Source organism: Lissotriton helveticus, chromosome 7 (genome assembly GCF_964261635.1).
Source record: "Lissotriton helveticus chromosome 7, aLisHel1.1, whole genome shotgun sequence".
Taxonomy (NCBI): Eukaryota; Metazoa; Chordata; class Amphibia; order Caudata; family Salamandridae; genus Lissotriton; species Lissotriton helveticus.
In genome coordinates this window covers 137,994,498-138,012,282 of record NC_136068.1, presented here as the reverse complement: position 1 = coordinate 138,012,282, position 17,785 = coordinate 137,994,498, and the positions used below count along the sequence as shown (strand labels likewise).

Genomic DNA, 17,785 nt, shown 5'->3' with positions numbered 1-17,785 from the left:
GAGGACAACTGGGAGGGATCCTTGACTGAGGAAGAGATTAACTAGCCTGGTCCAATAGGCGAGAGTGTTGGTATAGCAATCAATGACTATGACACTGGGTATGGGTCAGAAGAATGGTTGGAGGGTTTGGTTTCGAGGATGCATTTGAGGAGATCTTCCAAGATGGCCGAAAAGTTCTGCCAAGTGACTAAGGATTTTCGCTCCTCAATGGGGGTGGGTGACCTGTTCCACCAGTAATTTAACCTTTTGATCAAAGATTATAGCAAACTCAGTTGCTCTTCGCAGCATCCTCAGGTTTAATTATTTGGGGAGAACAATGCGTTTTTGATTTGGTTGAAAAGTTTTTGGGTCTGTTTTTAGCGGAATCGAGGAGGGATCTGGAATGTAATGTTTTTTCCTGGAAGATATGCTTGTGGTATTTTGATCTTGCTGAACGTGAGGTGGATGGAGATTGTCTCCAATATTCTAAGGTTTTTCCTTTCGTCATAGATAGCTTTATTGAACCAAGGAGCTGAAGGGGTGGGTCTTTTGCTTTGGAGTGGAGCAACCTTGTCAATTTCGACTGCAAGGATTGAGAGGCAACGGGGAGGGAGATCGTTGACATCCGTATTGGGCTCTAGACTAGGAAGTGAACGCATTGCAGAATCACAATCCCAAGATCAAGGTTTGTGTTGCGGAACCAAGTAGGGGCTCTTTTAGGTTGGCCGAGAATTATAATGTGTGAGGTGAAAACAGAAGGGAATGAGGAAATGGTCTGACCGGTCTACACAGATGGGGTAGCAGTGGTAAGCTGGTCCGATTTAGAAACAAGGTCCAGATTTGAGCCCTTGGTGTGTGTAATTTCCGAGCAGTGTTGGACAAGATAGTTTGCTGCCAACAAGCTTGCAACCTTTCTTACAGCGGAGTCTTCCACAGAGCCCCAGTGGAGATTGAAATCCCTATGAAGATCTGTTTGTCGCTTTGTGCACATGGGTCACTAAAGTGGTCGATGAGTTCCTCCATGAAGGAAGAGAAATTACCGGGAGGGTGGTAGATGGCATGGAACCTGAAGGGCAAGCCATGATGAACTTGGAGTTCAAGGGAAAGACATTCAAAAGAGGATGTGGGAAAGGCTTTGATTTGAAGGGAGTTTCTGAAAATAATCGCAACACCTCCCCCTATCTTGTCTGTTCTGTCATTTGAGGATAGTGAGAGGAGTCATTAAACCAAGTGTCAGTGAGAAAGAGCATGTTGAGATTGTGGTGGGTGATAGTGTCAGATATTTCCAGTTTGTGTTTGGTTGCAGATCTGCAGTTATGGAGCATACAATGAAGCTCTGACGCAACTGTTTTGGTGATGTGAGTGTCTTGACTGATAAGGGGGATTATGGATTAGATTCTTGAATGAGGGTGCTCCTTGAGGGCAAGGCTGGTAAGTTCTGACGGAAGAGATGGTCAGATTGGTAAATTGAATAGAATTGTTAGGAGAAGCGTGTGGAGGGGAATTGACGTTGGTAGTCTTGTAGCTAGCCAGTAAGTTGGTGATGTCTGGAGGACAAACTTGGGTTGGCTTTATTGGGGCGTGGGAGCGAGGAAGGGGTTGACTATGGAATCTATGGAATGAGGTTATTCGGGAGGGGAATATCTTAGCATTTAAGAGTGAAATGGACGCTTCAAGCATGGACGCTTCAAGCTGGGAAATGGAAGAGATCAGAGAATCAAGTTTAGTTTCCAAAGAGGTGAGCTGTGCACGGAGTGAAGGGTGGCTCAATGGTTAAGGGAGGGAGTGGCCTAGGCGAAGGAGGAAAGGGGGATGTGGGGAACCGGGGGGGAGAGTGTTGGGGTGCGAGGGTCAAAAGGAGGAGGAGGAAGTGATGTAGGCGAAGGAGGACAGTGGGCGACTGGGGAGAGATGTGATGCAAGGGTCTGAGGGGGAGGAAGATGGCGATAGAAAGGAGTGGATGGAGTAAGATATTTACTGGTGTTAAGCAGAGGTGAAGAATAGAGATACGGAGGAGAAAATTTAGAAGAAGAAATGGATGGGAGAGGAGGGGGTTATGGGAAGGCCATGGATACAGTGAGATGAGAGAAAGGGGCTGTACAGGGGGAGGGAGGTCAAAGGTAGGCCACAGGAATGGGGAGAAGAGGGTGCAGGCCAGGAACCAGGGGTAATGAAAGGTGAGTGTAGGGGTACAGGCACCAGGCAGAGCAGGGGGGGGGTGAGCTAAATGGAAGTTGTGGAAGGAGTCAAGGACTGTAAGGTCTAAGGGAGGGAAGACGGATGAATTACCAAGCAGGGAAACCGGGTTGTGAAGCATGGGGGGGGGTGTAAGTTGGTGAGGTGAAAGGTCAGAGGGAGGGAAGAGGATGGAATTACAAGTAGGGGAGGCAGGGATGTGAGGCATAGGGGGAGTGAAGGTTGTAGAGAGATGGGAAGTGTAAAAGCAGAATTGAAGGTACGAGGAAAGGGGAAGAGCGGAAAGGGGTGAGGAGAAGAGGAGATGGAGGGTAAGGCGAGTTAATCAGTAGTTAATCAGTAGTTCTGACCTGGTCAGAGCCGGTCGCTCCACCCGCAGCGTGGCCCATCCCTGGTGTGCCCGGTCTCCTCCGCCGCCACTGCCCATTGTGCCTCTGCTGTGCCCTGATCTTCAACCGTATAGTATCTGCCCTGTTGTCGCTTCAGTTTCGTGCCAGTAATCTGTTACAGTAATCTGTGATCTCGTTTTGCCCGTTTGTGCCAGTAATTTGTTTTCCCCCCCGCATTGTGTCTGCCCCTGCTGTTGTGCCAGTACATTGTATTTGTGTCCTCGCCATCTTTGCTGCCCCTCGACCCTGCTCCCTGCTGCTGCTCCCCCGCGGGCCCACCCCCGCTCCCCCCAGCATCAGCGATCTTCTCCCCTACCCACTCGCCACCCCGCTCCCGCCTCCCAGCTGCTCCTCGCTCACTCCGCCCCCTCCACTCCATTTATGGCAGAGCCCGCGCAGCGGGCGCGCCAATGGTGCGCCAAAGGCAAGCCCGTCTACGCCCGTCCGCGCCTGGACCGCTCCCAGCGCCAGAGCCCCTGGCCCCCGCAGATGCCATCCCACCCGCCGGACGTACAACGCCGCCACCCTCTGTGCACTCAACACCGGCCGCCTCCCCGGCTGCCACCGAGCCACTCCAGGACGCACCCACGGACCCTTCACCTGCCAATCCTGCAAGTTCTCCTGCATCCGGACCTGCAACTCACCCGTACCGGCCAAGCCAACCAACAACAGCAACCACCTGAAGTGCATCCTGCTCAACACCCGCTCCGTCCACAGACACGCCGTGGAACTATGGGAACTGCTCGATACCACCTCCCCGGCCGTCGCCTTCCACAGAGACCTGGATGAACGCCTCCTCAGCACCCGATATAGCCATAGCCATCCCGGACGGCTACATGATCATCCGTAAGGACCGAGTCAACCAGACGGGAGGAGGCATCGCAATCATCCACAAGAACACCATTCGCATCAAAACCAACTCCGACAACACCCTCACAGCCGCCGAACATCTTCACTTCCAGATACACACCGACCCCAAGACCACTCTAAGAGGCACCCTCATGTACAAACCCCCGGGACCCCGCACCCAATTCAGCGAAGACATTGCAGACTTCATCAGCCCACACGCCCTCCCCCCCCCGCCTACATCCTCCTAGGGGACCTCAACTTCCACCTGGAGAACAACAACGACAACACCTCCAACCTGCTGGACAATCTCGCCAACCTCGGACTCAAGCAACTGGTGAACACCCCCACCCACTACACCGGACACACACACTTGACCCAATCTTCTCCTCCAGCAAGCACATCTCCTTCAGCCACTCCACCGGACTCCACTGGACAGACCACAGCTGCGTCCACTTCAGCTTCAGAACGACCACAACTCACCACCTCCCACAACAGGGCCCTCGCAGGAACTGGAACAAGATCACCACCGACCAGCTCACCACATCACTAAACCAGGACCCTCCCGCCAGATCAATGGACCCCAACCAAGCAGCCCTCAACCTCGCACAGTGGATCACCAACTGCGCCGACTACCTCGCACCCCTGAAAACCAATCCCAGCAGAACCGGAAGCAAGAAAGCACCATGGTTCAACGACGACCTCAAGAACTCCAAGAAGTACTGCCGCACCCTCGAGAAAGCCTGGCGCAAAGACCAGACTACAGACAACATGACCGCCCTCAAGCACGCCACCCGCAAACACCACCAGCTGATCCACACCACCAAGAAGACAGCATTCAAGGTACGACTGGACACCAACGCTCACAACAGCAAGGAACTCTTCAGCATCGTCAAAGAGCTCTCCAACCCCAGCGCCGGAAACAACGACATCACTCCCTCGCAAGACCTCTGCTACTCACTCACCTCGTTCTTCCACAGCAAGATCGCAGACATACACAACAGCTTCGGCGCACAGACCACGCACCCTACCACCGAACCAACGCCCCCCCACCACCATCCTCCGCGCCTGGACACCGGCCAGCACCGAAGACACCATCCCCACGATGAACACCATCCACTCTTGATCACCAACCGACCCATGCCCCCCCCCCCACGTCTTCAACAAGGCCGACTCAGTCATCGCACCCCAACTCCGGGACATCATCAACTGCTCCTTCAACACCACCACCTTCCCGGAGAGCTGGAAACATGCCGAACTCAGTGCCCTCCTGAAGAAACCATCAGCGGACCCCACCGACCTCAAAAACTATCGCCCCATCTCGCTCCTCCCCTTTCCTGCCAAAGTCATCGAGAAGACCGTCAGACAGCTGGCCGCCTTCCGAGACAAACGGATCCCTCGACCACTCGCAGTCCGGCTTCCGAGCCAACCACAGCACCGAGACCGCCCTCATCGCAGCCACTGACTACATCCGAGCCTGGGAAACAGCGGCCCTCATCCTCCTGGATCTCTCCACAGCGTTCGATACTGTCTGCCATCGCACCCTAGTACAACGCCTCAGCAACGTCGGAATCCAGGAGAAGGCACTGGATTGGATCTCGTTTCTCGCCGGAAGAACCCAGAGAGTCCGCCTCCCCCCGTTCAGATCCGAGGCCACCGAAGTCATCTGCGGCTTACCACAAGGATCATCACTCGGCCCCACCCTGTTCAACATATACATGAGCCCCATCGCACGCAAACACAACCTCAACATTATCTCCTACGCCGACGACACCCAGCTGATCCTCTCCCTCACCAACGACCCCGCCACCGCCAATACCAACCTACACGAAGGGATGAAAGATTTAGCTGAATGGATGAAGAACAGCCGCTTGAAACTGAACTCAGACAAGACGGAAGTCCTCATCCTTGGATCATCACCGTCTGCCTGGGACGACTCCTGGTGGCCCCCGGCCCTAGGCAGCGCACCCAAACCAACGGACCATGCGCGCAACCTGGGCTTCATCCTGGACTCCTCCCCATCGATGACCAGACATGCCAACGCCGTCTCGTCATCGTGCTTCAACATCCTACGCATGCTCCGCAAGATCTTCCGATGGATCCCCACCGAAACCGGGAAGACGGTCACCCGGCACTTGTCACCAGCAGACTGGACTACGGAAACACCCTCTACACCGGAACCACAGCCAAACTGCAGAAAAAACTCCAACGAATTCAGAACGCCTCAGCACGACTCATCCTGGACATCCCCCGTCACAGCCACATCTCCGGACACCTGAAAGACCTGCACTGGCTCCCCATCAGCAAAAGAATTACGTTCCGCCTTCTTACCCACGCACACAAAGCCCTCCACGACCTAGGCCCCAGGTACCTCAACAGCCGCCTTACCTTCTACACTCCCACCCGCCAACTACCATCGACCAGCCACGCCCTCGCCGCCGTTCCACGCATTCGAGAGCCACCATGGGAGGAAGAGCCACCATGGGAGGAAGATCCTTCTCCTACCTGGCAGCCAAGACCTGGAACTCCATCCCCATCCACCTCTCCTTCAGGAAGCAACTCAAGACCTGGCTGTTCGAGCAGTAGCGGACACCCCCCCCCCCCGCACCTTGAGACCCTCCGGGTGAGTAGCGCGCTATACAAATTTGATTGATTAAGAAAGATGGATTAAGTAGGGGGAAATAGGTAGGAATTGGGGAGTTAGGGAGCAAGAGCATGTAGTGGAATATTGGGGAGATGCAGGATGTAGAGGTGAAGTGGGGTGTAAAGCAGACGAGGTAATGGGGAGGTCCAGTTGGTAAGGGGGCAGAATGGGAGGGGAGGGAACAAGGGGGATAAAGGGTAGACCCGTGTCTCCCGAGAGAGGTCTTTAGGAATGTGTGGGGGTCAAGGGGGGAGAAAGTAGACAAGCTGGAAGAAGAGGAAGAATCTAGGGAGATAGTAGTCGCAGGGGTGGGACAAAGTGTGGAAGAGGTGGTCAAAGAGAGAGACACGAGTCTGAAGTTTGGATCATGACACTGCCATTGTTATAAAGAGTAACAGTGAGAGCCATTAAAGCAAGTGGAGGGAGACATTTTTAGCCACTTCCCATGTGGGAATGAAGAGGAGGAGACGTTGAAGGAATTGAAGAAGCTGGAGGACCAGGAAGGGATGTCATGAGTGAAGAAAATGACGTAATTTTTGATCTTCCCTAGGCACCCATTATGGAATTGGTCAACAAAGAGGGAATCTGGAAATTGTTCAATGGTGTTAAGCTTGAACCGTTTTGCTGCTGCTTTGGACAGGTAAGGGGATAAATGACTGAAGCAGTTGATTCCAGACCTAATTCGAGTGGAAGCCATGATAAGCTGATGAGGTGAAGACGTGGTGTGGTGGATAGAAAAAGGGGCTGCTAGGGTAGTGATGGCGCAAAGAAGTAAAATAAGAGGGGTTCACATATTCCTGGCCTAGAAACACTGCCATCTGAAAATATCCTGCAGCTTTAGGCACCATCATCCTGTTGTGCACCTCTTGGGTTTAGAAATCGTGTGCTCTTGGGTCCTGCTTTTGTACAAAGAATTACTCAGACTGTTAGACTATTTGGAAGCAAGTACTCTTGGTATGCAAGAGTAACTGGATTAAGGCAGGTGAATACTTAGTGATCCACCAGTGACACCTCCATTGAAAGAACCCTGGACAGCTTAAGATAAAATTTGCAGCACAAAATCATGCAGGGTTTGTTTTCTCCCTGCAAACATCCAGTACTCGCCCTTCCACTAACTTAGAGTCACATTTACTAGAGATCCCTCATAGGCACCAAAAATGTCAGTCCTTTTTCCAAGACTGCTGAATACTGCTGGTAACTATGTAAGTAGGTTGGCCAAGTGTTTGAAGTCCCAAAGCAGAATAAAAATGGTTTTAAAAAACGAGCAATGGTAACGCCAATAGCTCTCCTTTATAATCCAAGTGCTTAGCAATTGCCAATGGTGGCTTTTTAGGGAAAAAAACTAAAAACAAACAATATAAAGGAAACCGTTTTCTAAAGATATGACTCCATATCGAATTCAATTGTTTCCAATTGCTATAAAAGGCGTGTTTATTTTTCAAATTTCAAGCAGGAAAACTGAAAATCACTGCAAAAATGGTTGAGCTTAAAATAGGAGACTCATTGCCTGTACTTAACATAACAGCGGTCTGAAAATTGAAAACATTAAGGAAAATGGTTGTCATTTACTTTAGACTTTGAACTGGCACAAATGTTTCAACATTTTGCTGCTGTTCCACAGCCCCAGAAAGCTTCCGGCGGAAGAGACCTTTTTACAGTCGCGCCTCTCCCTTAAACTGTGGCGGAGCGAGGGCTTTGTGTGCCATGTCCTTTGCTTTGGTGCAACATGGGGAAGATAGGTGATAAAAGAAACCAAACATTATAACTTCTGATCTTTGGATAAACACGGCCCTGTACGGTACAGAACAATTGGGTGGGTGTGGTTACGAACTGAAGGGTGGCAGGGATGTGCGGTATAAGCAGTATGCGGAGCGCAAGAAAACACTCCATTTTAATGCTAAAAGAAAAAAAAAAAAAAAAAGTAGTAAATTGATGTGAGCTATGGAAGGATGCAAGCCATACATGGATGTCAAGAAGCTTTCGTCTGGCAAAAGGGGTGAGGGGGAGGAGCTGGAGGGTGACCAGGGGAAAAAAAAACCATTTACAATGCAATAGGTCTCGCATTTGACAATTGCTTCTATATATCGGTTTTGATAAACAGAAATAAAAGACTCATTTACAGTGCCATTAGCTCAAACTGGTAAATGCCAGACTGGTTTAATTTCAAAGCAGCTGCCATTGTCCCGGGCTGCTGGAAAATGAAAGCGTGCATGGCGCGCTGAATGTGGCAGGAAAGCATGTCGTGCCTGTAGTAGGAGGACCTCATTAAAGAAAATAGTGCTTACAGACACCATGTAACGGAAGTAAAATGGCCTGTCCTCGTGAGGTTAAAAAGGAAGAGAAGGCAATACTAAGGAGGAACTAACAAGTCTATTAACAAATCAGAAGCCAGCATTTACAAAGGACAGTGACAAGCCAATGAAAAATATGGGCAGAAAGTGGGTGGAGTGTCAAGTCCATACTCTAATAAAGCATGCCTCGCAGAGCAGCGCATGTACTGCCCAGGCTCGACCTAAAAAGCATTAAAGAAGCAAGCAACAGATTGCAAAGACAACAAAAAATAGAAGCAATGGCAGATCGAAAGCCTGCTTACAGTGTTAATACTTTGTACAGTAGGTCTTCAATATAGAGCTAAAATAAGACCTAAAGCTGCACTTCTGTCCAGACACTTCTGAGGTTACACAATATTATCCCACCTCATTACCAAAATCCACAGGTCTACGAAAAATTAGTTGGAGAACACCCATTCTAAAGGTGAGATTTGCAGAACACCTTCAAAATTAACAGCATTTGCTTGCCAAGATTTTTTTTTAATTTTTTTTGACTCCCCTCCATTCTACACAAATGCTTGCACCTCAGGGCATGCTGGACTCTAGTATCTTGCAGCCCGATGGGGACTTGCAATGAAACCTCATCCTTCGGTCAGACGAAGTCAAATGGATTGGTCCATGGAGCAATGCAGAACCAGTTTAGGAAAAAAGATGCCCCTGGGGGTAAGCCGAGATGCAAGGGTACCTGCTTTCAGTGTCTTTCGCCTCATTTCTACATCAGAAGAATTAGCTGGCTCCCTATTTTTCTGGTCAAAAAGTAGCAAATTCTTCCATGCTTTTACTATTTGGATCAGGCCTTGCCTAAAACAATGCAGTCTTTCCGAAAAATGGCATCCTTCTAGTATTTTTATTTAGTGAAGGGGAAAGCAGTAACCTGAAGAAATATAGTGGGCTGCCAGAAATGAGCCCCACTCCATTCAACGGGAGTAACTGCATTGAGTGCACAGAAAGTGCATGAAGAGAAGGCCCATCTGAACCATAAATGAAGCGGTCATATGACTTCACACCATTCAGACAAAAAACATCACCCAGCTGGGTAACACTACTAGTACAGCCTAAAAGGAAACAAAATATCATGATCATTTAAACACAAAAGCGCGGCTCAACAGAAAGTAATGTGTATTTACTTTATTAGAAAAATACAAGATGACACTATGATACATTTCAATTTGAAATAAAATGTAGGGTTTGATGATTTTGGCACAATGTAAGTGTCCATGACATCAGAAAATATATATATACAGAATTTTCAGGTACACAACAAATAACTATATACAAATTCACACAACATACAGATGCATGACGTGCGCTGCCAAGCAGAGCCTGCAAATGCTAGAAATAGAGCAGTTCGATAAGTGAGACGGTAACAGCATACACAATTGTACAAAAGCCTGCAGAATGTGCACGACGCTCGTTCTATTCAGATCACACATGGAAACTACACAGCAGTATACAACCTATGCAATTATATACAGTGCAAGCAGGTAGAATGCAAAACCTCTAACATGCATGAATGTCCTATACAGTGCAATGCTATACGGAGTAAGCAGCCAGGATACATTACTACATATAGCTCATGCAGGTGGTTACAGGAAGTGCAATTATATTAAAGTGCAATCAGTACACAGCATTATTAGTCCCATCGATTGGGCAGGAGCAGCAGATCAACCACAGATTGACCACCTGCCATGTCCCAAGGATTTAGGAGTAGCTTAGAAGTTAGTGGTCATCACTTAAAGCGATCTGAGAAGTTGGGCGACTTGGGGACGGTCACTGGCATCTCTCTGGTCTTCACCTCCACAGCCTTGTACTTCTTCACCGGTTGAGCTTTGTGAACCTGCAGTTAGGAGGGCGGACAGTGAAACAAACACCACATCAGAAAACCACAGAGAAAAGTGGAGTAGTCTTAAAGCAGTGATTTGAATGCTCAAACTTAATCATTGGTCAAGCAAACTAAACTCCGCTCCCAAATTAAATAACCCGTCAGAGTGCAGGTTGTACAGCTAGACGCGAACCACATGCGCTGAAGCATGGACCACACCATACACCCCACAAGGGGGAATCATTCTGTTTGCAATGGAGCCAAAGACCGGTTCACCAGTGCGAAGGCCATGGCACCAGATGGTAATGCCATCCAAATGCTGCTTTGGGAAGCCTATGATGATTGCCAGGTTGGTTTACTGGCACAACAGCAGATACTTAAACTCTGAGTAGGTTACTTATTGGAATATAAACAGTAAACAATAAAAATTACACTGCCATGCGTTTATCCATCAGGTGGTTTTGCAGTTGACATTTCATGGCATATTCAGCATGGACAGGATTGCCAGTAACCTGGTCTTGTTGGAGCTAAAACTATTATATCAATATGTATACAAATTCAGCTACTGCTCATCTGGAGTCTTAAGAAAACTAACCCAACACCCAACAGATGACATTACCCCTGAACTTAACCAAATAATTGAAACTGTGGTAGGATTTGACCCATTTCTGCTAAAAGTATGTTAGTATTGACTTGACCCAAGGACATACCACTGGCCTTGTGCTCAGCATGCACATGGACGTCCCTGCATTCTCATAGCATTCTGGGTGCATAGTTTCAGTTTTGTCTATTTTGGGCCTGCACTGCAGCCATTGTCAATTGCATGCACCTCATTCACTCCTGGATGTGAACATATGGGCCCAATTTAAAAGTAAGCGACAAAGAACTTTTACCAGCGGGTGTGTGACACATTGCATGACTTATACCCTAATGAGATTTATCACCCCGGTGGATGCAGTGGGAACGTTTGCCTTGGGGACGGGCCAATTCTTGCGGTTTGCAGCGACTGCCTGTGGGATTTGGCCCTCCTTTCCTGCTGTCCCACAGGAATCATGGAGGTTGAGAACTTAACTAAATATGGCTGAGGGCCAGAGACAGATCTCGCATGTTTAGAGCGCGGAGGATTTGCCGCAGACAGACTTGCCGATGCACAACCAGTGTCATGGGATTCTGGGGGGTCTCTCTTTCTGCTAAAGAATGTGAAGGAATCCACAAAGGAGTGAAGGGGCCTCTACTAATTCAAAGTTCAAGTTGCTCCAATACCATGTCGTGCAACAGGTGTACCTTACCCACTCTAGGATACATGCAATTTACTCAGTGTTCCTCCTCCTATCCCAGTTGTGCCAGACAGGAAGCAGAGACTTTCTACACAAGTTTGAGGTGTCCAGGCTTGGATAATTTCTGACTGACAATTGGAGTCCTTAAATGCAGTCACAAGATGGTCAGTTCCTAGAGATATGGGCCAGTGCCTGTTTTTCCTCCTGGTTTGGTTCTCGCAAAAGGGATAGTAGCTATCAGGTGGTTGTCTCCTATTGGCACCGAAGTGTCTGACTGGTTGCGAGATGCAGCTGAATGGGCAGGGTTAGAGAAGTGCCATATGCGTTGCTACCCAAAGGACAAACTGGCAGATGACTTGCAGGCCTGGGTGGCAATGCTTGCTGAGCTGCTAGAGCCCCTAGATGTCCTGCCCCAAGAGCTGCGGGTGGGGTGGGTCAGTTGACTGGTTGGCACTGTGCTAAATGCATATATTTTCTATTATACTGAGGTTCTATAAACTGGTCTCATCTTTTACATTGAACTGTTCTTTATGCTCTATAACCCCATTGTGTATTCGAGTGGAGCATGTTTTTTTCGTGGCGAATGTTAGTTTATATATGCAAAGGATAAAATATTATGATTAACTTGTCCTACTTAAATGCATATACAAAAAACTTGGCTTGATAGTCACAACTATACTATCAAGTTTAAGCCATAGTAGTCTTTTCCTCCAGACTACAAGAAAACTTTAGAGCTTCATCTGCCTTATACGATCTGCCAAAATGTCTCGTCTATATTTAGGCCTTCACTGTTTAGGCTAGAAAGTGCAGGTGTTGACAGAAGTCATGAGCATCCTGGACACAAATCAAGCACGTTCGTGCCCTTCAAACAACCAGTGGTACAGCCGTGCTCAATCACTTAAGTTGATCAGAAGGAGACGCCGCCATCCATCTCGTTATGCCCACGCTTGGACTGGCCTATAGGGCAATCGGGCAGTGCCCGATCGTTTGGTCTGAGAGCAGACAGATCAGTGTGTGATTCGGTTTATAGCAGATTGTGTGGCTGTTTTTTCCTGTGGATTTCCCTGATATTACCACAAGCACGGCCTGCAGCAAGCTCAAACCCATGCAGTCTCCCATACCTTGCAAAACGCCAAACAGCACATCTATACAAGTTTACAACTGGTCTGATTTCCTATCTGGTTTGTAAATTTGGACACTTATGTTGGGTGCTCTGACCTACTTTATACTAGCCTGATCCTAGCTACCAAAGCACAATTACTTTTTTTATACCCTCTATTTCAGTTTTACAATACTGCAAGAGCAAAACAGCAGATTGCAGTTTACACAATGACAGGTACAATACACAAGGCTGAAGACAATTTTTATGGTCACTGGGATAATTGGTGATCAAACAACCCCACAAGTAGAAACGGAGCTATTCCCACCAAGGGGTCATAAGCCACAACTGCTGCTCAGGCATTGGGGATCCCTATCTGGATATCACCCCCTCCATCATCCATGCAATCACTGTCCAATGCAGTCTCATCCGAATCAGGATCTAGGAAAGTGTCAACCAAGGCTCTCCAGTCAGCTAGTTTGTCATTTAACTTATCATCCCCACCTACTGAGCTTCATGTGAATCTCCTCCGCTAACGCTCACGCCGACACATCTTTATGCCGCATTGGGACCTCAGATGCCCTCTGCCCCATCCAGGTGATAGCGACCCTCTGTTGAGCTACGACCAGTACAAACTAAGATTTTGCAGTGCACCTTTCTGCCTTTCAGCCACCTCATGTTACCAAGAAAGCAGCATTGAGGGGATAGCGTTCTGTTCAAGAGCGTGGTCCTAGTGCTGTGGTCTACCACCAGTTTACAGAATTCCTGCACCGCCAGGTTAAGCACAGGAAGCCTGCTCTACACTTGCCACTTCGCATGCAACTATCTGGTCATGTCAAGGTCATTCGGTGCATGTCTCTGGGGGTAGGGTTAAGTCCTATAAAGAAAATTGTAAAGTACAAATTTGAAGTGGGCATTACAAGAGAGTGGGTCAATTTGCTTACTTTTGTCCAATCCCTGTTGTCCAATGGGGTATCTAGATCCAGGTCCCAGGCTACACAAGCCCGGGGCGGTGATTCCCCCCCAAAGGTCCACCCGCATAGCCCTGTACAGTAGCGAAATGAAGGGACGACGGTACCACAGCTAAGGAGGATCCAAAGAGTCGAAGGACTAGGTTCTACAGGGTAAGTAAGCCAGACCGCCCCGGCCATTTCCGCCAGGCCTGCATGGTGGGGAAAAAAGCCAGGCCTGCAGGATGCAAAAATTGGCCAGACCCTGAAGCGATTTCCTGACAGGCCGCCTCAAAGGAGATGAACATCTCCCCAGGGTAAAGATCATACGTAGGTGTTCCCTCCCGCTTTCCATGCCTGAGAAGACATACTTTTCATCTTCTGTCTAACTGGCTTCAGTGACCAAAGGGTCAGTTCTCTGTGGAATGGAGCACGTTTCAGTACTACCCATACAAATCATTACCATATAAGAGCTGTGTGTTTTGACTAAGTATGGGGAGGTCCTGCGGGACCCCAGCACCCTCCATCAAGCGATCTTATGCAACTGCCTCCGATTCCTCCCAATTCTCATTCGGCTTGAGCCGACACATCACATGTTGGAGATGTGCGGCGTAATACAAGTCGAGGCGTGGGATTTCCAGCCCCGCCATCCTCATACTGTTTGGCCAGTGTGGTCAGCGCCAATCTGCTGCGACGTCCCACCCATAGAAGAGATACAAGGATAGAGGTCAATCGAAAAAGTAGCTTACACCTTTTCTTACATACTGCATTTCTTCGTTATTTTCTTAATTGTTTCCATCATTCTCTCTTCATCCTTTTCCTGCTTGTTCAATCTCGCCTTTCCTCATCCATCTTTCCTCTTCCCTTCTCTCCATTTGTCGTATCTGTATTTACCTTCATTCTTACCCTCGTTATTTCCTTCTGCTCATCTTTTTCTTCATCATCCTTCCTTCACATCCATCTTTGCGTCCATCCTTCAATCATTCTCCCCACCCACCCATCATACAGGTTACTCTCCATTTCACCCTCATTTGTGCTCTCGATTTATTTTCTACCATCAGCCACAGCTCCATCACACTGTTTACTTGCAACGAGATGCGCTTGTTTTAATGCCAATGTCTCCAAAAAACACAGAACGGAGCCACACAATTTAAAGGGTTTATGCAGCTCACTGCCCTGCTCAAGCTTCGGAGGTGGTGTTCATGAAATCCACTGGCTGACGGCCCCACACACTGTCATCGACAGGGGATCAAAATCAGGCTGAGGGAGGCAGGTCAAGGGAGGGCACAAGAGAACCCTTAGCCAGAAGGAGGATGCAACAAGCAGGGCTGGCACAGCTGTTAGGGGGCAGTCTGGAGGAACAAAGCACCCTGGCACAAACTTCATCAGAAGGTACCTGATGGGTAGAGGGGACCCCCCACCCGCCCCACTTTCTCCTGAAACGGGTGCAGTCAAACCCAAGGTGCACACCCTGTTCCCTTCGACAGGCTAGTTTTAGCCTTGTTTGGGCCTTTTGAGGTGTAGCATCCCTACAGCAGGCAGCACTCTGCCCACCTATGGGCATACCAAAGTTTTGTACTGCTGGAAAATATGGTCAGTAAAAAGATCAAAAAGGCTTCAGGTTTGGCAGGGTATTGCAAAAAGGTAAAGGGGTGGGACTGAGACACTGGGTATTTGAGAAGTACTAGACTGTGCATCGATGTTGCACGTGCCTATACCTCAGGGTGATTGTTGTGAGGATATTAAATCAACTGTTTGTATATGCTGTACCTGTGTTGAAACCCTACAAATAAAAGTATTTAATAAAAATAAAAAGGCTTCAGGTTTGAAAGCGCCAGCCATGCTCGTCGACAACCCAAATGACTGACATCAGCAACCTCTACCCAAGTTGAGCATGCATTTACACAACACCGGAATATAGTCCGGAGGCAGATAGTTTGCGCTATATAAAACTTTATAAATAAATGCCAATACAAGTGAAAGGCCTATGGGCTAACAGTTTATTGCTGTGGGAGCAAATCATTTTTGCTTTTCGTCCATGTGGTAATCAAAGATTAATACCCAAGATAAGTGGCCATCAAAGCCAAAGATAGATTGGTAGAAGAAAAAAAAAAAAAAAAAAAGGGAAGAGGACAGGAGTGGGATATGTAGCAAATATGTACATCCAAGGATGCCTGGATTGTGCTGGAGAGACAGATGGATGGCTTGAAATGTGGCTTCTTCCGGACCGCCTGATCGGGTTTAAGGTTTTTAAACTAGATTGCAAGTTTCAGTTGTGAAGGTTACATGCTACTAGAGTTCTTTGACATAGCAAGCTTGGAACCATATTCTGGGTATATGTTTTGCACTGAAGTCCTTTTCCGGAGAAAAGCACTGGCCATACGAATAATTCTTGCTTTAGAGTGTTAACATATGTAAATATATGCATGCTTATTACAGGCAAGCACAGACAATGGGAAGGGCTCAAATGGATTTACAGCTCTAAACCTACATTTAAACCAAAACTAGCTACATTTGTACCTGGCAGGTGTTCACAAAAGGATTCTAGCAGGCGTGAATAGTGCTGTGGAGAAGTGTGTAGTAAGAGGTCCCAAGCAACGGGTGGGGTATGGGTTGTAGAATAACGGATTAGTAGGGACGGCTCTAGGCTCATGGCGGCCCTGGGCAGGGAGTGTAGGTAGCGGGCACCAGAAGAGAGGGTCCGGCCGGGGTAGAGCCCCCCCGGAGCTCAGGAAGGTGTTTTAATAAAATATCCAGAAAAGGTGTTCGATGACCAGTACCTGAGACTGCTCCTACCCTTCTGAATTAGTCTCAGAACGATAAAATTTAGGAGGAGGGTATTGTGGCACAACGTGAGGGACTGGCACAGACGGCTGCAGTGCCAGGGCCATGACAGGGGCCCCAGACCCACAGCCCCCCCCACAGAGAAAGAATTGGTGGCTCGGAAACATTAATATCGATACCATATCGAATATGGTGTCTTACCTAGTGCATCAGCAGTACTCTGGCCGGAGGATTCTCAATCTTTAGGTTTCCCTTGGGTGATAAAGTTCAGGATTGCTCCTTCCTGTGATGCTACGAAAGCCTGCGGATCCAACTCTTACGTTTCGAATAACCAGATTTGTGTACTCGCATTCTCTTAATTTTGCTTGCAATGGGTACGTAAATGTCGTGTGCCCCCTATCCCACCAGATATTAACTATGACTATTGCGCTAACACCAGTACTTTATAAAAACTATAGATAAACTTGTAAGATGACTCGCCCGCCGGGAGAGGAAAAGGTTATAGTTGCTTTCGCACAAGAGTAACAGGGAATGGAAGGATGTCGGTGGCCGTGGCTTATATACGCCTGTACCAGTGGGCCAGCAGTGGGTCGGACAAAAAGAAGCCAATCAGGGACAAGGAGGCGCGGAGGCCAGTGAAGGGGGGGTCAGGGTGTTTGAAAGTGGAACAGAGCCAGAGGCTGCCAAATCCCTGCCAGGGGCCGCCAAGCAAATATGTATCCATCCTCAGAGGATTATTATATTAAGGATATATATTGGTTTGGCGACCCTGTGCAGGTGCACAGCTTGCACATGCCTAAGGCCGCCCCTGTGGTTAGCATTGAGAGTTTGTGTGAACAAACCTGTACATCTGCGGGCATTCACAATCGCCAATCATAACCTTTCCCACCCTGAAAATGGTTGGCGACTAAACAGAGCTGAAGCAACTCCCCTCGAGGGGTGGGGTGGTAGGAAAACAGATTACCCCAAAACTTAGTTAAGGATGGGGCATTTAGAAAATTAGTTTCTACATGATGTGTTCTCAGCAAGAAAAACAAATGACGTGCGCATCTAGCTGCATTTGAACATGGTTTAATTGTACTCTGTGCAATTATGTACCACTGAAAATGAAAGACGTAAAAATATCACAACATTCCCTCTGAAGCAGACCTGAGGTCCTGTGCTTAGCCAAAAAATAGTTAGAGTACATTCAAATGGATGTGTAAATTTGGGTCTGAAACCAGCCTCTGTGTCCCCCACATCTGGCTGTTTGTTCCCCAACTCTACATTAAAATTTAGCAGGTTACACCATGGCCATCCACAAAGCCAGTGCAGTTTAGGGCACATAGTGGCATATTCATATTGTAAAGCACTTACCTTAAAAATGAAAAAAGAATCACACTGGTCTAATGCGATTAGGTGGAAAAATTCCAATATTAAGAAAAGGAGACATGGCACTATTGTAAGTAATTGCATTTATATAGCGCCTA

At 48.1% G+C, this 17,785-nt stretch overlaps 1 protein-coding gene across 1 annotated transcript in view; it reads right to left on the bottom strand.

Annotated features, from left to right (window-relative positions):
* Nucleotides 1–9,497: 9,497 nt before the first annotated feature.
* The window catches only part of LOC144768242 (targeting protein for Xklp2-B-like), a 49,747-nt gene continuing 41,459 nt past the window's right edge, over nt 9,498–17,785 (bottom strand). The window contains exon 17 of the mRNA XM_078651757.1: nt 9,498–10,221. Within this exon, the coding sequence (XP_078507883.1) occupies nt 10,114–10,221 (108 nt within the window). The 3' untranslated portion in view covers nt 9,498–10,113. The remainder of the gene's footprint in view (nt 10,222–17,785) is intronic.